The 22,871-nt window shown below is 40.9% G+C and overlaps 1 protein-coding gene across 4 annotated transcripts in view; it reads left to right on the top strand.

Moving 5' to 3' along the window:
* The window catches only part of ARMC2 (armadillo repeat containing 2), a 135,639-nt gene that overhangs the window by 75,541 nt on the left and 37,227 nt on the right, over positions 1 to 22,871 (top strand). For all 4 annotated transcript variants that reach the window (XM_048844852.2, XM_048844853.2, XM_048844854.2 and 1 more), the window contains 4 exons: positions 1,265 to 1,367; positions 3,921 to 4,141; positions 14,782 to 14,927; positions 19,074 to 19,173. In XM_048844852.2, coding sequence (XP_048700809.2) covers positions 1,265 to 1,367; positions 3,921 to 4,141; positions 14,782 to 14,927; positions 19,074 to 19,173 — 570 coding nt within the window. The remainder of the gene's footprint in view (positions 1 to 1,264; positions 1,368 to 3,920; positions 4,142 to 14,781; positions 14,928 to 19,073; positions 19,174 to 22,871) is intronic.

Below are 22,871 nucleotides of genomic sequence, written 5' to 3' on the forward strand. Positions count from 1 at the left end.
AATTTAGGGGTTCGCTCCAGCCCCTCTCCTTATAGTTCAGTGACCCTTTGAAATGTATTTTTCTGACAGGTACGCCCAGATAAATTTAATTACTTCATGCTGTGTAAAGGAGCCTTGAAATCTGGAAGATAAGACTCCATGCTAGTTCCTTCCTTGCTGGTGGTTTGCTACTATGCAAATTATTTCTTCCTGCTATAGTCTCTGATACAAATGAATAGCCCATTGAATATGGGCCGCACCTGGTTTGAGGTGTCCACCTCTTTCCTTTGTCTGGAGAAAACCTGTTTATCAACTCCCCATGATATGCCTGGTTTAAATATCTTTTAGTCACAGACTTTAAAGCATGATATTAATGACTATCCATAATTTCACATAAGCATTATTACATTTATATTTTGCAATGATATTGACCATTGTATTTGTTTTCAAAGGATACATTGCAAGGCATTTGTACAAACATCATTGCAGTTGTGTGTAGGGTGTGAATACAGGGGTGCCAAGGGCCACAAAGACAATTTACCATGAAATCTTTTTCAGTTTTTGAAAAGAAGAGGGAATGCAGTTCCATTAGAACATAAAAAATCATGGAAAGATTGTCATTGTATCTTTACAACTTTCAGTTCCCCTTTTACAGTTTCCTACATTCTTTCCTTTGATCATCTTCTCCTGTCAAGTCTCTCTCCTCTTGAACTTAACTGGTTAAGATAGTCCCTGAAGTTTGAGGGCATCTTTCATGGTGAAATACATTGTTTCATATCATATTTTATTTTCTAGCATAGAGTTTAATATACAGATCTCATATTCTTGTGTAGCCACTGTATTTTGCATAAACGGTGGATCCTGCTCAAACAAAGAGAGACGGGGATTATTTTTCTGTGCTATAGGAATAATTAAAACAAAAAACCCTGCAAATTCGTCAGATAAAAATCTTTTAAAAACTGATCCCAAGTAGCATGTGTTGTATTTTTTTTAAAGAGTAGTCTAGTTTAAATTTTCTTAAATTGTTTTAAATATTGAGGTGTTAGAACCTTTGAATGCTGAACCTCATTCTGTCCTATGGAAGTCAGTGGTAAAACCCCCATTCACTTTGGTCCCAGATCAGGCCCAGTCTGATTAGTTGTCAATGCCTTCTATAGGAACTTTAGAAAGTCCACATACTGACTAGATTACTCTGGTGTACTTAACTTCTAAAATATTATAATGTTTTCTTTTACCCCAAAATATACATGTGATTTTTGTTTCTCTTCTTTCTGTCTCTCTGCAGCTCAAAGTAAGTGGAAAGAATCTGCTCAATGTCTGCAAGCTTGTATTTAAAATTAGTAGAAATGAGAAAAATGATTCGCTCATTCAAAATGATGGTCTATTGGGTATGTATTCATTTTTATATATACTAAAATAAATGTTGAAATACAGTAGTAAAAATGCTTGTCCTTCAAATGTTTTGGAAAATTTATGACAGCTGACATTTGCTATAACTGTATTCCCCACTCTAAAAATGTGAGCATTATGGAAAAGCATGGGAGTGATGTGCAGTCCTGTTTTAAATTTGTTGTTTTCAGTAAAACTTTTACGTATCTTCTTAACTTAGGCCCTGCAAACACTTCAGAAACATGCTTAACTTAACGAATGAGTATTCCCATTGAAGTAAATGGGACTGTTCGCCTCCTTAAAGTTAAGCGTGTGTGTTTGCAGGATTAGCCAGATCATCCCTTCCAATTGTAAGACCTATAGGAGATGGGTCCGGGGAAGGAAAACTCCACAAGGAACTCAGTAGAGTTCAGACACGAGGTAACTCAGTACAGGGCAGTTGCACCTATATTCCCCCCCGTCATCCAGCAAGGACATGCAGTCTAGGGGTATGTCTTCACTACCCCCCGGATCGGCAGGGAGCAATCGATCCAGCAGGGATCGATTTATCATGTCTACTCTAGATGTGATCGACCTGAGCGCTCTCCTGTTGACTCCTGTACTCCAGCACCGCGAGAGACGCAGGCAGAGTTGACGAGGGAGCGGCAGCAGTCGACTCACCGCGGTGAAGACACCACAGTAAATCAATCCAAATACGTTGACTTCAGCTACGTTATTCACATAGCTGAAGTTGCGTAACTTAGACTGATTTTCCCCCTCCCTCATCCCACCCCCAGTTTAGATCGGGGCTTGGTTTCCAGGCTCCCCAGCCGTGTCTCCTCCCTTTCTGACTGGGTTATTTCCAGGCTGAACAGTTCCCTGACTGTACTATGGTATCCCCAGCAAAGACTGTCTGCCGAAGCAGGCCTGCTTCACTTCTCTCCTTGCCAACAGTTTTATAAGTTATCACCCAGTTCTTTCTAAGCAAGCACTTTAATTACAAGCATTACAGAGAAAACATATTAAAACAATAAGCATACCAGAGATCACCCCCTCACTCCAAAAAGGGCTCTGTTTGGTGATAGTCCTTAAAAGCCTGCACAAGGTGTTTTTTTCCTATGGGTACAAGTTCATCACAGCCTCCCAAGAACCCAAGTCTGATGGGGCATCAGTGGGCCAAAGACATTCCAATGCTTTCCTTAGGATTGGGCCCTGCCAGACCAGAGGTTCTGCCAGATTACAGAATTAGAAAGAAGGCCCTGAGTCAGTGAGGCTATTGAACCAAAAATCCTTTCCTTGTCTGTTGTTCCCTGGAAAATCCAGTTTGAATCAGTATGTGTGGTGATGGTAGCTCTTTGGAAGTGTTATATTGTGAGTGAATTTTCCTTCCCCCTCTTCTCTTCCCCACCTTTCACTCTTCTTAGTTCCTGGAGGGCTGTGATCCCCCTTCCTCATGGAAATACATACAGTCCTTCAATAGTACATAAGCATTTGCATTTTTAATACAATGAACTCCTAAAATACTTAAAACTTAATTCAGTAAGAATAGACAGATAAAGCATATCTGTGTAAGCATCATTGTTTAGCTTTTGGTCCCATCTTCCCATGGCTTTCTTCATTACTTAGTTAAAAAATGTGGGTTTTGTGGGGTGGTTGTTTTTTGTTTTTTGGTTTTTTTTTTGCTGGAAAGGGTTTATAATTTGGGATTGATTTGTGGATGGAGGAATGGCTGACATAAGACATAAGAATGCTTTGGAAAGTTTTTTTCCCTATTGTTTCAGTGATTTATTTGTTTATTAAATGTTTTACTGGGATACAGAACATCAACAGGAATTATTAAAACAAACAGCTGACTTTTTTTCAGTCCATGAAAATGCTGAAAATGACTGGAAACAGAAATTAGTTAGTTTCTTTTTAACTGATCCAGTTATCTAGAGATTAAAGGTTCAAAAACTGACCTCACATTTGTTTAATTATCAAGTAAGAAATATCTTCAAAATTCTGATTACTTAGTTTTGTTTGGGCGATAGGGAGGAAATAATGCCAGATGAAAATGATATTTTGGGCACATTTACTCCTCCTATTGTCTGGACCAGCAGTTAGCTAGCACATTTAAGCTTAGGCCTATGCTGACATTACTGATAATGCTGGTATACAGGGAGCACTGCAGTAAAATGTCATTGATTTTTCGGTGCCTCAGTTTTTGGGTGGCCATCTTAAAGAGGCCTGATTTTCAGAAAGTTCTGAGCATGTGCTCTCTGAAAATCAGGCCTTTTTAAAGGTGTCTCAAGTTGATCATTCAAGAATTGAGGCACATAAAACCAATAATTGTTTTTCAGACCTTGACCAAGGATTTTAATGATGACCACGGTGCCTACAAAGCTTGTATACACGTCTTATACTTCAATAATTACCCCTGGTTTCTATCCAAATACTTGGTTTGTCCAATCCATTGATGAGAAAAGTATGATAAACACTGTAAACCCCAATTTTCTTTTGCAGTTAATCTTTTTAAAACTAAAGTAGTTCAAATATAAATGTCAGTCTTTCTAAACACTAATATTCTTTTTTAGATTCTTTGTTGGAGATCCTGAGATTTGAAGATCTACAAACAAACAGTGAGGCTTTTCTGTATTGCTTGGGAGCAATAAAATTCATTTCTGGAAATGCAGTACTCCTTAATGAACTGGTTAACAAAGGAGCTGTTGAAATACTGGTTCAGTTCATGAAGCAGATTAATAATATTAAAGAAAATGACACACGTTTCTCCAACTTGGGCCACCTATTAGTACAGGTCAGCATCTATTTTTATTTCAAAGATATAAATACAAACTCCAATGACCAAATTAAATTAAAGCAGCTAAGTTGTGCCTGTTTACATAAGAGAAAGTTGGCCCTAAGTATTTGTAGACTTTATTGAAAAATGGCATTGTCATGAAGTTGTTCATGGCCAGAATTTAGGTTTGTGGAGTATTTTTTAAAAAACGTTTTTATAATTGCTTCTTGAGTGCTCTTAGTGTGCTGGATGTAATACCAAAACTAGAGGAAGACAATGATCCCTGCCCCATGTTGCTTACAACCAGAATAGACAGGTAATACAAATCAGCCCCATAATGGCCCAGGAGAGTAGAAGAAGCTATTATCACAAAACAGTGCATTTAAAAAAAAAAAAAAAAAAAAAAAAAAGGGAGGAGGAGAATATAATACCACAACTTTGCTTGGCAGGTTAATGTTTGTATACTCTAAAGAAGCAATGTGTTTTAAGGAGACAAAAGATACTTATAATATCCGATCAATCAACTGACAAATGGTGTGTTGGGAAGGCAGGGATCTATCATGTTCCAATGGCTATCGATGACCATCACAACAGGCTCTTTGCTGTAGAGGGATAAGAGTACTCCAACCTCAGTCTAGTAGATATAGCAGATAAAATATGTGTTCATAGCTTGATCTGTTTTTTGCATAATTATTTCCCTCCCTTTCACCGTGCATACATTGTTGTTGAGGAGTTGTCCATGTTTTGGCTGCTTGTATTTCTTTCTAGGAAATAACATTTTGTTCAGAAAAAGGTAAACTGTATTAGCTCTGGAAACATACGTTGTCAGTGTCCCTATTGTTAAGTGAAATGATACACTTATGAGCAACTTATTATATTAAGTTGTAGACTATTTTCTACATATTTAACGAACAGTTGCTTTCACACTTGCTGCAAGTGTATGACAAGACTGACGACATAGTCAAAAATATGTATGGTATGATCAGTAATATGTAACAATAAAAGCTATATATTTCAGTGGAACCATACACATGGATAGATAGTATAGATTTATGGACTAATGCACATAGTCTGTATCTGAACAGCGAACAGCTTGGCAATTTTAATTTAAAAAAATCAGTGTGGCTACTAAATTTAACCCTGAATTAAATAGTTTAGACCAATGGTTCTCAAACTTTAGCAACCCAAGAACCCCCATTTTGATTTAAAATTTTTGCAGACCCCCAAGCTGGCTTCTAATTTTCCACAGGGGTGCTCAACACCTGCTCAGCCCCAGGCCCTGCCCCCACTTCACCCCTTCCCCCAAAACCCCACCCCTGCCCCACCTTTTCCTGCCTCTGCTCCACCCCTGCCCCTCCTCTTACCCACCTCTTTCCACCCCCTCTCCTGAGCACATCCCGTCCCCATTCCTCGCCCTCCCTCCCAGCGTCTCCTGCATGCTGCTGAACAGCTGTTCTGTGATGTGCAGGAGGCACTGGGAGGGAGTGGGAGGAGTTGATGAGCGGGGCCAGTGGCCCTAGACATGACTTGCAGACCCCCTGGAGTACTGGGTGTCTGTGGACCCCAGTTTGAGAACTGCTGGTTTAGACTAATGGCTTGTCTACACAGGGACAGTCAGGAAAATTAATCTAAAGGTGTGAATTTAAAGTGAATTAGTTAAACTGCATGAAACCCCTGTGTGGACACCCCAGGTCTGTGCTACGGGCTCTATAGTGGTATAGCTTCAACGATATATCTGTTCCACTGTGAGCCATATTGTAGAGGCAAACTTTAGTGACGAAAGATTTTGTCCGTCGCTGTAGGAATTCCAACTCCCTAAGCCATGGTAGCTAGGTCAATGAAAACCTTCTTCTGTTGACTTAGCTGCATCTACACCAGGGGTTAGATCTAGAATGTAAAAGTTTAACTGGTTAACCAATAAGCTTGATGCTTATCGGTTTCAGTTAAGGATTAAACTCCGCTGCTGCCTCGCGTTCCTGGGGTCCTGGCTCCTGCCATCCCATTACGCCCACCTGCCAACCCCACGCCTGGGACCCTGCTGGGCTGCCGCCCCAAACCTGGGGCTCTTCTGCTGCTGGACCCATTATATGTTATAGTCTATATATTGTCAATTCAGATATATTACTTACTGGTGAAATTTAAGGGCTCCTATCTTACAGGGTTTTTAGAGAAACTAACAAGTACAAATGACCAGAGTCTTCATCTTGTAATGGCAGGAAATTGATCCTATGATCTCTGGTTAATCTTCTTTTGGAAGGTGAAAATACTCCAAAGGTCCTACCAATATGTCCTGGTTTTCCCACCCCAAACACAGTAAGCGGTTAATACTGTGGATGTGAGTAAGAATCATTGCAATTAAACACCTAACTCTGCGCTCCCAGCTCCTGCCTGCCCAGCTGTGGCCCCAGCCTCCACCCCTTAACCTTGTCTGTATCCCCCTGCTTCCGGAGACATGGTTCTGCTCCCAGCCCCAGCTCTGGGGAGTGGGGCGTGGAGAATAGGAGGGGGATGGCTTTCACTTACCCCCACTATTAAAATGTTCCAGCCCCACTGTTTCACAATGAATCTACCGCACGGTGGTGCTGGAACATTTTTTCTCAAGTGCCTTTATTAACAACAGAAACAGCCAGTCTAATTTCTAGTCTAAACTTCCCGGTGGCCAGTTTATATCCATTTGTTCTTGTGTCCACATTGGTACTGAGCTTAAATAATTCCTCTCCCTCCCTGGTATTTGTCCCTCTGATATATTTATAGAGAGCAATCATATTTCCCCTCAGCCTTCTTTTGGTTAGGCTAAACAAGCCAAGTTCCCTGAGTCTCCTTTCATAAGACAAGTTTTCCATTCCTTGGATCATCCTAGGAGCCCTTCTCTGTACCTGTTCCAGTTTGAATTCATCCTTCTTAAACATGGGAGACCAGAACTGCACACAGTATTCCAGGTGAGGTCTCACCAGTGCCTTGTATAACGGTACTAAAACCTCCTTATCCCTACTGGAAATACCTCTCCTGATGCATCCCAAGACCACATTAGCTTTTTTCACAGCCATATCACATTGGCGGCTCATAGTCATCCTATGATCAACCAATACTCCAAGGTCCTTTTCCTCCTCCGTTACTTCTAATTGATGTGTCCCCAGCTTATAACTAAAATTCTTGTTATTAATCCCTAAATGCATGACCTTACACTTCTCACCATTAAATTTCATCCTATTACTATTACTCCAGTTTACAAGGTCATCCAGATCCTCCTGTAGGGTATCCCTGTCCTTCTCTAAATTGGCAATAATACCTCCCAGCTTTGTATCATCCGCAAACTTTATTAGCACACTCCCACTTTTTGTGCCAAGGTCAGTAATAAAAAGATTAAATAAGATTGGTCCCAAAACTGATCCTTGAGGAACTCCACTGGTAACCTCCCTCCAGCCTGACAGTTCACCTTTCAGTAGGACCCGTTGTAGTCTCCCCTTTAACCAATTCCTTATCCACCTTTCAATTTTCCGATTGATCCCCATCTTATTCAATTTAACTAATAATTCCCCATATGGCACGGTATCAAATGCCTTACTAAAATCTAGGTAAATTAGATCCACTGCGTTTCCTTTGTCTAAAAAATCTGTTACTTTCTCAAAGAAAGAGATCGGGTTGGTTTGGCACGATCTACCTTTTGTAAAACCATGTTGTATTTTGTCCCATTTACCATTGACTTCAATGTGCTTAACTACCTTCTCCTTCAAAATTTTTTCCAAGACCTTGCATACTACAGATGTCAAACTAACAGGCCTATAATTACCCGGATCACTTTTTTTCCCCTTTCTTAAAAATAGGAACTACGTTAGCAATTCTCCAGTCATACGGTACAACCCCTGAGTTTACAGATTCATTAAAAATTCTTGCTAATGGGCTTGCAATTTCTTGTGCCAATTCCTTTAATATTCTTGGATGAAGATTATCTGGGCCCCCTGATTTAGTCCCATTAAGCTGTTTGAGTTTCGCTTCTACCTCAAATATGGTGATGTCTACCTCCATATTCTCATTCCCATTTGTCATGCTACCATTATTCCTAAGATCCTCTTTAGTCTTATTAAAGACTGAGGCAAAGTATTTGTTTAGATATTGGGCCATGCCTAGATTATCCTTGACCTCCACTCCATCCTCAGTGTTTAGCGGTCCCACTTCTTCTTTCTTTGTTTTCTTCTTATTTATATGACTATAGAACCTTTTACTATTGGTTTTATTTCCCTTTGCAAGGTCCAACTCTACTTGACTTTTAGCCTGTCTCACTTTATCCCTACATGTTCTGACCTCAATAAGGTAGCTTTTCTTGCTGATCCCTCCCTTCTTCCACTCCTGTCAAGGTTCCTCCCCCACTCTGAACGCTAGGGTACAGATGTGGGGACCTGCATGAAAACTTCCTAAGCTTATCTTTACCAGCTTAGGTCAAAAAGTTCCCCAAGGTACAAAATATTCAACCCTTTGTCCTTGGATTGGCCGCTACCACTACCAAACAAATACTGGTTACTGGGGAAGAGCTGTTTGGAAACGTCTTTCCCCCCAAAATACTTCCCAAAACCTTGCACCCCACTTCCTGGACAAGGTTTGGTAAAAAGCCACACCAATTTGCCTAGGTGACTACAGACCCAGACCCTTGGATCTTAAGAACAATGAATAATCCTCTCAACACTTGCACCCCCCCTTTCCTGGGAAATGTTGGATAAAAAATCTCACCAATTTGCATAGGTGACCACAGACCCAAACCCTTGGATCTGAGAACAATGAAAAAGCATTCAGTTTTCTTACAAGAAGACTTTTAATAGAAATAGAAGTAAATAGAAGTAAAGAAATCCCCTCTGTAAAATCAGGATGGTAGATACCTTACAGGGTAATTAGATTCAAAACATAGAGAATCCCTCTAGGCAAAACCTTAAGTTACAAAAAAGATACACAGACAGAAATAGTTATTCTATTCAGCACAATTCTTTTCTCAGCCATTTAAAGAAATCATAATCTAACACATACCTAGCTAGATTACTTACTAAAAGTTCTAAGACTCCGTTCCTGGTCTATCCCCAACAAAAGCAGCATATAGACCGACAGAGACCCTTTGTTTCTCTCCCTCCTCCCAGCTTTTGAAAGTATCTTGTCTCCTCGTTGGTCATTTTGGTCAGGTGCCAGCGAGGTTACCTTTAGCTTCTTAACCCTTTACAGGTGAGAGGAGTTTTCCTCTGGCCAGGAGGGATTTTAAAGGGGTTTACCCTTCCCTTTATATTTATGACAACTCCTTATATGCTTTCTGCTTTTTCTTAATCACCTCTCTGAGATGCTTGCTCATCCAGCTTGGTCTACAACTCCTGCCTATGATTTTTTTCTCCTTACTTGGGATGCAGGCTTCCGATAGCTTCTGCAGCTTTGATTTAAAATAATCCCAGGCCTCCTCTACCTTTAGATCCATAAATTCTTCAGTCCAATCCACTTCCCTAACTAATTTCCTTAATTTTTGAAAGTCAGCCCTTTTGAAATCAAAAACCCTAGCTGCAGATTTATTTTTATTAATCCTTCCTTTCAGTTTGAACTGAATTAGCTCATGATCACTTGAGCCAAGATTATCCCCTACAACCATTTCTTCTATGAGGTCCTCACTACTCACCAAAACCAAATCTAAAATGGCATCCAGTCTAGTCGGTTCAGCAACTACTTGCTGAAGGAATCCATCAGCTATCGCATCTAGGAAAATCTGAGCCCTATTATTATTACTAGCACTCGTCCTCCAGTCTATATCTGGGAAGTTAAAGTCTCCCATGATCACACAGTTTCCATTAGTATTTACTTTATTAAAAACATTAAAAAGGGGTCTATCCATATCAGATCCCGGCGGTCTATAGCACACCCCAAGCACTATCCCAGGGGAGGCTCTAATAGTTTTCTTCCCCAATTTACTTTTTGCCCAGATGGACTCAGTCATATCCATTTAATCGCTTCTTATTTCTTTACATTCTATCTCATCATTGATATACAGTGCTACTCCACCACCTTTACCTTTATTTCGGTCTTTCCTAAACAGCACATACCCTTCAATACCTGTAGCCCAGTCATGACTACTATTCCACCATGTTTCTGTTATCTCTATAATATCTGGTTTCACTTCCTGCACCAGTAGCTCTAGTTCCTCCATTTTGTTACCTAGGCTCCTCGCATTAGTGTACAAACTTCTTAATTTTTGCTGTTTGGCCTCACTCACATTCTGTACCCTATTAGGCACGGTCATTTTGCTACCAGTATAACCTATTAGACTTGTATCTACACTGCCCTTCCTCCTACCCATGGCTGTATCCACTCTTACTTCATTTTCTTTCCTCTCAATGCTAAATTCTGGCACGGAGATTACCTGGACATCTTCCAGCCATCTCCCCCTAATTCCTATACCGTCCTAAGAGGCAGTTTGGTAGGAGGCTGGGAGTCAGAATGTGTGATCTTGGATAACCATTTTTGGGTATGAAAGGAGGGCCTAGATTCGGAGAGAAATTGCAAAAGGTGAGGATGTAAAGAATGATGTACCAGTTCCCAGAACCATCCAGTGACTTCAACTGGCATTTTTTGTTTGTTTTTTTTTTTTTTTTTGGGAGGCGGGAGGTAGAGCAAGCCTCTGAATATTTTGGAATGGTAAAGCTACTTTATTTTTTTTTACCCTTAGAAATGTAATTTTTTCTGCTATTAGCATTCCCTACATGATTTGCTTACATCGCTGTTCTTGATGCATTAAAATATGTGATTTCTGATTCTGAGTTAGAATGAATTACTCAGTCATCATAGAGAAATATTGTCCATAATATTTCCATGTTTTCAGGCATAGACAATACAGAAGCGTTTTTCTATGATACACACCCAGAGAATAATAAATGACATTGAGTGTTTGCACCAATGGATATAGCGAAAAACCAAGTATTCAATGATAGATACAGAAGTTGTAGATACAGTCAGAAATCCTTTCAGAAGTACAGAATCTGGTGAAGTCCACAGTGAACTACAGGCAATAGAAGGGAGATGCATCAAATTACCCACAATGATCAGTGTGGTTCGTGACTGCACTTTGTTAGCTGGTAACTTAAATGTGTGAATTTATGAAGCCAGATTCTCTTGCATTGACTGTGTTATAGTATGTCATCAAATGATGATGTTATATAAATAGTCTTCATAGGCTACAGGATTTTTTTTTTCTTTTTAGCATACAAACAAGTTTTTAGTCTTTGAAGAAATTAGCTTTGTTATGCAATGGTCATTTGACAGAAGCTCAAAATATAATTTTAAAAATGCCTGTAACCATAATATTTACTTGTGCTTCGGGAACTTTATGTAGTGGTTATAGCAGAGGTCTGTGACTTAAGACACACTTCTGACCCAGCTAATCTATTCTTACTCTACCTGAGGCCACAGAATGGCAGATGATTCGGCCAAGAAACTTGTATAAGATGTATAATTTGTATAAGATGTTTAGCGATCTCTGCTCACAATCTGGAGAAAGAACAGGAGTAATAAAAGCAAAGAACAGTGATGAACTTCCAAACATTTGTAAGGAGCAAATCAAGAGATGTGATAAGCACTTTTGTATTTCTTAAAATGTCCAGAGCACAGTGTAAAATCTGAATACAGTTCTTTGTATTGAACTCGCTACTATTTGAATAAATTTCACACATTCAGTAGCAGAAACAAAAGCAATTATCTTATTGTTTCTATGGTCATAACTAAAACCAGGAATTAGTAACACTGAGGGGAAAATAGCATTAGAAATGTGGAAGAATTGTTCCAAAATCTAGGATAAATGTTAAGACTATAATAACTTTAGAGGAATAACATTTTTTTATAATTTTTCCATTTGAATTGGCTGCTACGAGTATATGTAGGCAGTGCCAAACTCTGTTATGTTACTGGGGTAAATCCAGGGCAACTCTCTTAGAGACATAACTGTTATACCCCACTGTAAATGAGAGCAGATTTTGGCTTTACGGTAGTATGCAAATAGTAAGTTTGATCCAAATTTGATCTATTAGGTGTTTGTTATAATAATAATTATGAATATAATTTATTATTCATTTTATTATTAAGTCCCCCAAGGAGGCAAGGAAGTATTATTAAACTTAATTTTACAGATAGGGAAATTGAGACATAGAGACATTAAGTGACTTGCCCAAACTCACATTCAACTAGTAAATCTGTGACAAGGTTGAAGTTGAAACCTTTTCTACACAATTACATTACTGTTCACCAATACTGCTATGTACTACCACTATATATGTAGTGCTTTATTAAGAATTTTTAAATTCTGTATAAATGTGTTTTCCCAGAGGTTAGTTCTTTTCTAAAACTGACTCTATACATGGCATTAGCATGTATACATTAAAAGTTTTTCCTTTTCTTTTTTCTTTCAACAATAAGATTCACTGAAGAGTACACACTGTGGAGTGCAAGAGTTGTGTGTTTTATGAAGGTTTATAGCTTTTATTTTCTCTTTTGTAGCAGCATAAAATCCCATTTGATTTGATGTGACAATAAAATGTTTGTTTAAAACAATACAGTATGTAGAAGCTGCTCAGACAACTGCTTATCCTGTTTTCTGTTGATCTTTATGGAAAAATAAAGTGTATAGTTCATATTGCTGAACAGACAGTTCCGTTTAATGAGAAGGTATTATGTGTCTAGAGATTTGCTGACTGAAACCATGTTAAATAGATAGTCTTTGTCTTTTTAGCCTATATGCAACTTTAAAAACTCATTTTAGAATTAGGAAAATCTGAGGATTTCTTCCTGTATTTGCTTTAGTATTAATGACCTGAATTTGAAATTTTCAAGACATCTCTATTCAAACTAACAATTATGCATAGTTGCCTGTATGACTCTAGTATTTTAATACTCTTATCTCAGAGGAGAATCCAACAAAGATTCTTAAAATATGCAATAACCAGTTCACCCCATTTTCATTACTAGAAACTATGTGTAGTATTTTATGAGCTAAGCTCTTCAAAATAGATTTGTTTCACCTGAAAATATTTTGGCTTCTCCATAAACTGAAGACCCAGACTGTGTTTGGCTTTTGTGCTTTTGGATGCAGATTGTATCCTGCCTGTTACATGTTAACTCTTTAAAAACAGATTGGTTTTTTTTTTTAATTTACTCTTCACCATTTTAATTTGCTGCTAAAACTGTTACATGCAGTTGCTACCAAAATATAATTATGTATTGAGTGGGGGGCTATATTAATTTGCTCTTGATCAAATAGGACGTCTTCAGAAGATCCAGATGTGGATTTCCACAAATCATCATAAATTCTGTGTCTAATAAATATGTTAAGTATCCATAAGTATTCTACATATGTATTAAATAGGCATCTTTGGCTCAAGCTTAAAATCATTTGTATCAGTGTGTGTGCATGCAAATTTTTAAAACCTTTTTTTAGTGGGAATGTTATTTGTTGCAGTACCTCCTGGACTGTTTTTTTTCTCAGCCCTGGTCTCCACTGGGGGCGGGGGAGGGATTGAGCTAAGTTACGCAACTTCAGCTACATGAATAACGTAGCTGAAGTCGACATACTTGGATCGACTTACCGTGGTGTCTTCACCGCAGTGAGTCGTCTGCTGCCGCTCCCCCGTCGACTCTGCCTGCACCTCTCGCGGCGCTGGATTACAGGAGTCGACGAGAGAGCACTCGGGGATCGATCGCTGCCCGCCGATCCAGCGGGTAGTGAAGACATACCCTCACTTATCTCATTTTTAAGCCAGAGTAGACAAGTTCTCTACTTTATAAGGGGGACTTCCAAGGAAAACGTATACAATAAGGCTAAATTACAGTCTAAGTAATTGTGTGTTGCCTATCTAAAATCCCACTTCCTGTCATAACCTGTCATGTAGTCTTGGTGTGTATTCCTTAAGTGATTGCTGCATTTCATGCAAATTGACTGCATTTTATTGGAGTATGAAATTATTTTGGTATGTACAGTGAGTTAGGCAAGCAAGATTTGGCCAAGAGATTGTAAAAATCATGATAAAATGGCATTAAGAATGTTGATTATTAAATAATGCAGAAAATACCACAAGCTAATAATGCTAAGTACCTGACTTAAAATGGGGTTAAACATTAAGGGGTCTGTTGTTCTTTATATGAACATGCTTGTGTGGGGCACAAACTCAAGTGTGGGGGAGTGCTGAGCCTCATCACTCCGCTGGGAGCTCTGAGAAGCATTGTACAAAGCCCCTGAGAACCCTCCAGTGTGAAAAATAAATGACCACTGCTGTACAGCACTGTGTGGCATGCACTCCCTTCTGAGACTAACCAGCACTACTAAATTATGCAGGAGGGGTTAGTGGCATGTCTCCCCCCGGCTCCCCTTGCACCCACAATGAAGGATAATCTGGCCTTTAAAAGAAGAAAGTTGCATGAGCGGCACAAGACAAATATTGATCTTCTTTTATTAAACATTTATTTTAATCTATATAATTTAAATACAAGTCATACACATCCAAAACTAGAGATGCTTACTCCATACATGCTTCTAGAAGTCCTAACCGCTTTATTGTTACCAATTCCCAAGATGGTTTCGGTGACATCTGAACTTATTAAATTTTCAGAAGCACATGGAATTCATAATAGACAATTACATATTCTTTCTACAGGTGACAGCTACTTTGCGAAACTTGGTTGACTTACCTCTTTCAAGATGCCAGCTCCTAAGTAGCGGTGCAGTTTCAGAGCTCTGGGTGGTGCTGGAGCAGCGTATAAATGATAGGGATATATGTACCAATATTGTCAGGATATTCAGGTATGTATGCAACACTGTTTCGATCATCAAACCCCCCCAATCTCTTGAGCTCTGGTCCTGCACCCATTGAAGTCAATAGTATCATGGAGGTCTCTGGAAGTTACGGATTCCATGACTTCCATGATCTCTGTGACATAAACGTAACCTTAACCCATGGCCTTACAAACATGGATTTATTTTCCCTTTTAAAAAAAATATTTTGTACCACTGTCATGTTAATCTCTGTGGGCCAAATTTAGATTTTATTGTTTAAGATGCCATTTCCTGTCCTTTAAAGAGAAAGAAATTGTTTTTATTGTTAGTAATTTATTTTAATGTTTGTTTTTAAAAAGGACAAAAGTTATCTTCTGGTGTTTACAGCTCAAACCTTACAGCAGGGATTGGATTTGCATATGCACAAAAATATGTGAGACACAGGGACATTATTACTTCAGCCATCACAGAACACTCTAGGAGATTAGGTGTCGGAGATCGGCCTTCTTTGTGCAGGTGAAGGACTTCTGGTTAGTTTCCCCAGAAGAATCTCATTGTTACCCAGGGAGTTCAATGGCCATTCCCCAAGAAGATGTGGTACTTGCTAGGGAAATCTGCCAGAGTGGGTCACCTCTAGGGTATGTCTCCACTGCAGAATAAGTCCAGGGTTTGAACTCAGGTTCAAGCCTAACTCCCCTTCCGTCTTCGCACAAATCATGCTAACCCAGGACTTGGACGTAGGGCCCCAGGACCCCATGGGGATGAAGGTTCCAAATTTGAGTCAAGCTGGGACCAGGGACTCAAGTGCTGTTGCTTTGCAATGTAGACACAGCCACACTGAACTTGTATTCTGGGAGTCTGCCAAAAGCTTCCCACAGTCCCATGGCCAACTTTCTTTGTCCTTTAGACAGACAAGTTTGTTGAACGATCAAGTTTTCCCACATTGCACCATGAACAAAGGCCTAGAGCAGTCACATTTTGGGAGGGCACTAGAAAGTGTGAAATATGGGTCTTCGGAATTGGGCTCGCATAATGCAGTGTAGATGCTGGGCTCCAGGGTTCAACAATGCCTAACCTAGGGTTACAAATGAGTGTAGACACTCTAGCCGTAGGTCAACAAACCAAGGGACCAAACTCAAGTTCCACTAATTCTGGGCTTACATTGCAGCGTAGACATATCCCTAGAAAGTATCTTGTTGTATGTATGAATAGCCCTTTGGGCCTCATCTTCACGAGGAAATGAAGATGTGCTCTTAACTCAAGTTAGGTAACTCTAGGTAAAATTCTAGTGAAGACAGTGTAGTTTGTATTTTTGACACAAGTTAGCAGGTAGAGTATAGTTTTCACACAAGCCAATGCCTTGTCTTTAGTAGGATTTTACCTCAAATTGAGAACCCTTCAGGGTGGGTCTTCACTACCCGCCAGATCAGCAGGTAGTGATCGATCTATCGCATCTCATCTAGACGCAATAAATCAATCTCCGAGCGCGCTCCCTGTCGACTCCGGAACTCCAGCTCACGAGAGGTGGAAGCGGAGTCAACGGGGGAGCGGCAGCGGTCAACTTGCCTCCGTCGTCACAGCCAAGTAAGTCGACCTAAGATACGCTGACTTCAGCTGTGCCATTCACGTAGCTGAAGTTGCGTATCTTAGGTCAAACCTGCTCCTCCCGCCCCTCCGTGAAGACAAGGCATTGAAGAGTTCTCTGTGTCCCAGCATAAATCTGGGCAGGGTTGATTGCAATATTGCAAATGCTGAATGGGGTGGGTAAGTAATATGAGAATTTTGCAGGAGCTGGATAATAAGGTGTTGAGGAATTTTCAGGGAGTGGAAAGGATGTAGGTACGAGTAATTCTGGGTTTAGTTTTGAATTAAAAGTTTGCCTTTGCCTCTGTGCTGCTGTTGACTGCAAGATTTACTGAAAAGCAATGTTTCCATTGTTTAATTGCTCACTCCTATCCCCAACAACTATCCAGCCTCTGCTTTCTAGCTGGCAAAGGCACCAAGTCCTAAAGGGAGCATGCCACAGAGAGCAGCTGCTTCTAAGTTCTGCCCTGGTTTCCTTTTCAGCCTTTAAAACAGGCAGAGCTTGGTTCTTTATGGTTTGTGCAGGATGGTTTCCATAGGCTTCCTGGGCAGGGAAACCACAAAACACTTCTCAGCCCTAGTTCTGTATCAGTTTGCTCTTCTCTGTCTGTGTAATCTGGTCTCCAAAGATGAGTCAGTTCTGGGGTTTTGGTATGTTTTCTGTAGATTTACTTCTTCCAGGGAGAGGTTGTTTTCTTTGTAGCCTGGCAAGTTGCTAAGGCTGAGAAGACAGGAGCATTTCCTAGATTACATCTGTGATTCAGTATAGATCAGGGGTGGGCAAACTTTTTGGCCCAAGGGCCACATCTGGCTATAGAAATTGTATGGCGGGCAATGAATGTTCATGAAATTGGGGTTGGGGTGTGGGATGGGGAGAGGGCTCTGTCTGGGGTTGTGGGCTCCGGAGTGGGGCCAGAAAAGAGGAGTTCACGGTGCGAGAGGGGGCTCCGGGCTGGGGTAGAGGGAGTGGAGTAGGTGTGTGGGGGGACGAGGGCTCCGGCTGGGAGTGCACGCTCTGGGGTGGGGCTGAGGATGAGGGGTTTGGGGTGCAGAAGGGTTCTCCGGGCTGGGATTGAGGGGTTCGAAGGGTGAGGGGGATCAGGACTGGGGCAGGGGGGGTGGCGGCTAAGGGGTGCAGGCTTTAGGCAGTGCTTACCTGAAGTGGCTCCCAGAAGCAGCGGCATGTCCCCCCTCCAGCTCCTACACAAACGCACTGCCAGGCGGCTCTGCTGCATGCTGCCCCATCCGCAGGCGCCACCCCTGCAGCTCCTATTGGCCTCAATTCCTGGCCAATGGGAGCTGCAGGGACAGTGCTTGGGGTGGGGGCAGTGTGCGGAGCAGAGCCCCCTGGCTGCCCCTAAGCATAGAAGCCGGTGGGGGGACATGCCGCTGCTTCCAGGAGTCACGCAGAGCAGCCCCCGACCCAAGCGTCGGAGCGGGGCAAACCCCAGACCTCGCTCCCCAGCATGAGCTCGAGGGCTGGATTAAAACGGCTGGAGGGCCAGATGCGGCCCGCGGGCCATAGTTTGCCCATCCCTCGTACAGATGCAGAAATAGATTTGTCTTGTTTAGAGTATCTTAATTCTTCAGATATTTTCTTTAATTTGGTAATTACAGACCCTGATTCCTCTCCTATTATCTGGATGCTCTGATGGTACTAAACCGCTATAAAACCAAATTAACCAGCTACCTGGAAATTGCATAAGTAGCGTAGAATATAGAACTAAATGCTGTTCTTTGTTTCCTCTAACATTATTAGTCTTACCGTTTATCTTTTCCCAATCTGTAACATAAAATTTAGCTAGGTTCTTTGTATAGAATTCATGTTTTCAAATCTGTTTTGATTATTCACTTGTCTGGCCCATAAATATTATAACCTCTTGTAATCCTACTTGATTCTGCAGACATTTTCAGGTACAATATTAACTGGAAGTAAAGGCTTAGCCAGTTAACCATATAGCAGTGATAACTGTAGGCCAAAGTATGCCCTCGCTCCTCTTTGAATCGTTAAGGTGATGGGTACAGAGATATAGCAGCCTGAGGAGATATAACATTGGGTCAGATGCAGGAAGAGAATGCCTTGAAGAGTGTTGGGAGGGTACTCCTCATCCCTGCTGGTTAAAGAATAGCACCGATGGAATTATATTGGGCACAAGCACGCATGCAGATGAAATGAGGTCCTGTTCTTGTCTCTACCTGGCATCCCATGCTGTCTTGAGACTAAAGGCCTCTGCTTAGTGCTTAAGGAATACTATTAGTGTTGGTATTCGTGCCTGGGCTAGGCACATGTGTTGAGGAAGGCTCCTCATGCCCTCTCCTGTCCCTCATTGTACTGGCACAGGAATAACTAGAATTTTGTTCATTGTTTGTGTCACACATACACAATAGTTGTTACTATATATTCATCGAAGTTCAGTGTCATTCTCTTATGTGACTGGCTGCCTGTATCTGTAGTAGAAGTACTAGTATTTCATTCTGTATGTTGGAAAAGGTTACTTTGAGACTCGAAAGTAGAATTAATATTTTTTTATTTTGCAGAAGAAATAAAATGCTGTAATTTATATATATTTTATTTTTGTACCTTTATAGCAAACTTTCATCCTACAATGACTGCTGTGCAGCTCTGGCAGACTGCTCCAGGTGTTATGTTTTATTTTTAGCCCTTCTAAACAAACACCAAAAGAAGCAGGTCAGTATTTTCATCTCCTGCTTTTTATATTTTAATCCTGTGTGTCTCTGTTATTGTATGTGTGTAAGCCCATTTTCAGTGACCTACTTTCATGCACATTTACAAGATGATAATTTAAAACAGTTGACAGCATTTCTATATTAAGGAAACGGAATCATTTAGATTAAGAGGGCAACACAGAGGGCAGACAGTTGATTAATTTGTCTATCCTTAGCACACATATAAGCTATCCTCTGAATACTTATATTTTTTCCAAGGTTTTAAGTAGTAGTAATGTTTTTTAAAAAGCAAGTGGTTTATTGAATAACAAAATTTTTTCCATATTTAAAATTGCTTAACTTTAAGAAACCCCACATTTCAATTGTGGAAAAAGCTACAACTTCTTTTTATCAAATATCCAGACAAGCTATCAAAGGGTACATCTATACTGCAATAAAAAACCCCGAGGCACTGAGTCTCGGACCTTAGGCTCACATCAGTTGGTCTGAGGGGCTAAAAATTGCAGCATAGATGTTTCGGCTTGGGATGGAGCCTGGGCTCTGGGACCCTCCTGCCTTCCAGGGTTTCAGAACCAGGCCTCAGCCCAAGCCTGAACATCTACACTGACATTTTTAGCACCACAGTCAGAGCCCCTCAAGCCTGAATCAACTGACCCGAGCCAGCTGCAGCCATACCGGGGGTCTTTTATTACAATTTAACCTACCCCCAAGTATGGATTCTTATTATGCCTGAAAAATATATAGTGCCTTCTACCAAAGCAACACAAGATTATTTGTAACAGATAGCTAGAAATAAAAGTATTTGGGAATTTTCATATCCGAAAGGTTGGCTAGAATTATGAGTGTATCCTTTTTATATGTTATAATAAATAACTGGTTCTTAAGTAAGCACAAAATGTTTGTTGCCTGAGAATGCTGAGATTTTTAACCTGTCATAGTTCTACTTTTAATAAATGGTTCTCATCCCATAGATCAGCTTTATTTTTGCATGTTAAGCACCATCTCTTCTTTATCAAACTATCACTTAGTAAGCAAATTAACTGTTTATTAAAACACGTTTATTACTGTGTTGCGATGATTTTGTGTATGTATTCAGAATGAGTTCTCCTTACAGTGATTCTTATGCACACACCCAGAGCTATTTGTACTAGTGTATTGCCGACAGACCCCGGTCATTGGGATCGAACCTGGGAACTCTGGAGCTAAAAAAATGATCCTCTACTGCATGAGCTAAAAGTCATATAGCCCTTAGCTAAGGCTGTAACAGACTCATTAATCTCTGTAAGTGGTCTTGGTGCCACTAGAGGGGACAGAGCACCACACCCAGGGGGTGTGTGGGTTACAGTAAGTTACTGAAGGCCGATGCTGGCAGAAGGGGGCCTGAATGATCTAACAGATAACTTTCCTCTCTAATATTTATAGTATTTTAAACATTAGAGCTGTGAGGATGCATGCAAGCTTTTGAAGTGCAGTTGGCATCACTACAATGTATAATACTGAGAGTTAGTGAATTTATAGATCAGCTTTTATCTGTTTAAAAAACAAACAAACCTCACAACCTAGCAAAAACTGTCTGGGAGGATGAGCAATGAGAGTATCAATGGATCAATCACAGTATTGCCAGTCCCAAGTATTCAAAATAATGAGGCAGGTCTCAAAAAAATCATAAAGATTGGCTTAAACGTGTGAGATTTTTTAAAAAAAAAACATATTCTTTGGGGTTTTTTTGTCTCTTGGTTTCTGGGGCTTTAGTATACACCTGGGTTGGGGTGTCAAGCTTTGCTCTGCAACCATGAGATCTAGAAACTTACTTTAAAAAATAAAAAAGAATGGTGAGAGTCATTCTCAAACAAGTAATCAAATACTTTCAAGGAGCTGTGACTTTCAGAAAAACGCCAAATGTCATGATGACTTGGGATTAAAAATGTGAGAGCTGGAAACACCGCAGTTATTGAGCCTGCTGAGCAGCTTGTCCTTATCACTTGACTGCTCTGAGAAGATAGGGAGGGTTTGTTAGGAGAGTTAAATTGCCAAGATTCACATAACTGCATGTGTTGTCATCTCACATAAGAAGGGAAATATGTGTGAGTTGGCAAGATGGATCTTCAGGCCTGGGCAAGGGAGCTCAGCGGTCCCATTTTTGGACACGTAACTGACCTGGTTCTCCTTGGTGCCTTCTCCACAGCTGTTTTTAGAGTTTGTTGGAGAGCCTTTGTTGGCTCTGTACCTCTCAAATGTCATGCACAATGGGCTGCCATGGATGCTTATCTTGGGATCCAATATCCCGTAATGTTGTGCCATGTGTACTTTCCCCAAGCTCCCAGCTGTCACTGGAACAGTGTTTGAGGCTGTTTCTCACCTTTTCTTCAGAGCTATTTGGAAAGGCAGTTGAGCACAGTTCCTCCTTTCAAGCTCCCCTACCTCTCACATGTACTTCTTGAGCTGCAGCTATGTGAAGCATAGCTTTCTCCTCCTGCTGAGCTTGCCGCTGATGGTGATGTCATTAGCCGCAGGGAGGCCCTCTTTTAAAACAGGAAGAAAGCATATAAATGAGGTGACGATTTCCATACAATGACGTGTGTGTGTAAATATAATTAGAGACTAATCTTGATCTTGCATATTCTCCACCCCACCCTTTTTTCCCCCCAGTTGAAATTATTGGATCGTCTTTACGAATAGTTTCAGGTTGGCCAAAACAGCATTTATTAGTAAACAAACTATACGTCCAAAAAAATTTGCACAGGTCTAGAGAGGCACTGTCACGGTTACCCGACTATCTGTCCCTGGACCCCTGACTGCTCTCTCTGAGTGCACCCCTCCAGATGCCAGGCCTCCTCCTTTCACCTTTCTCGGAGTAGATTCTCTCAATTCTCCCACTCTTAGACCAGATCCCTGGGCTACAGTGTCCTGTGAGTACTTAGCAGGGCTGACTGTGATCAGACCCTACAGGTCTCTCCTTTGGGAATGTGACCAGTCGTTAATGCAAAGTGACCAGACAGCCTTCTCCAAATCAAGGTGTTGCTTAAGTTTAGCAGTAGGAACATAGCTCCCTGCAACAGAGAGAGGGTTTGAACACTCAAAGCTGGTTATAAGCCTGTTTCACTTACTACCTCCTGAATGGTAACCAAGTAGCCCAACTTAGTCAGACCCTCCTGCAGTATAAAGTATAACAGTGCTCAGGAGACTAGATTATTATATCGCATAGACAGAGAACAGGAGGGACTGAGGTGGACCAGTGCCCATGGTTCCACAATGGCAGGGAAATGATTAAGTCCTACATCTTGGCAGGGGGTTGTGGTCTTCCCTTGTGGTCTTCCAAACCTATGATTCTAAGTAAGAGGTACTCGGATAATCCTGGCAAGTGACCCCCACCCACACACTGCAGAGGAGGGTGAAAACCCTCCAAGGTCACTGCCAACCTGACCTGGGGGGAAATTCCTTTCCAGCCTTACACATGGTGATCTGTTAGATCCTGAGCATGTGAGCAAGAACCAGCAAGCCACGCATCTGAGAGAGAGACTGCTTGGTGCCACATCAGAGCCCTAACTCTGGCCCTCTCTGTCCAATGTCCCTGTCCCTCCCTGTCTTGTCTCCTGATGTATTTGTCAGGAGCTGACTTACCTGCATCCACTGTCTGGCCTTCCTGGCCATTTTTCTAACCGCCTGCTATTAAACTGAACAACCTATGCATTCATCTCT

Source organism: Caretta caretta, chromosome 3, assembly GCF_965140235.1.
Source record: "Caretta caretta isolate rCarCar2 chromosome 3, rCarCar1.hap1, whole genome shotgun sequence".
Taxonomy (NCBI): Eukaryota; Metazoa; Chordata; order Testudines; family Cheloniidae; genus Caretta; species Caretta caretta.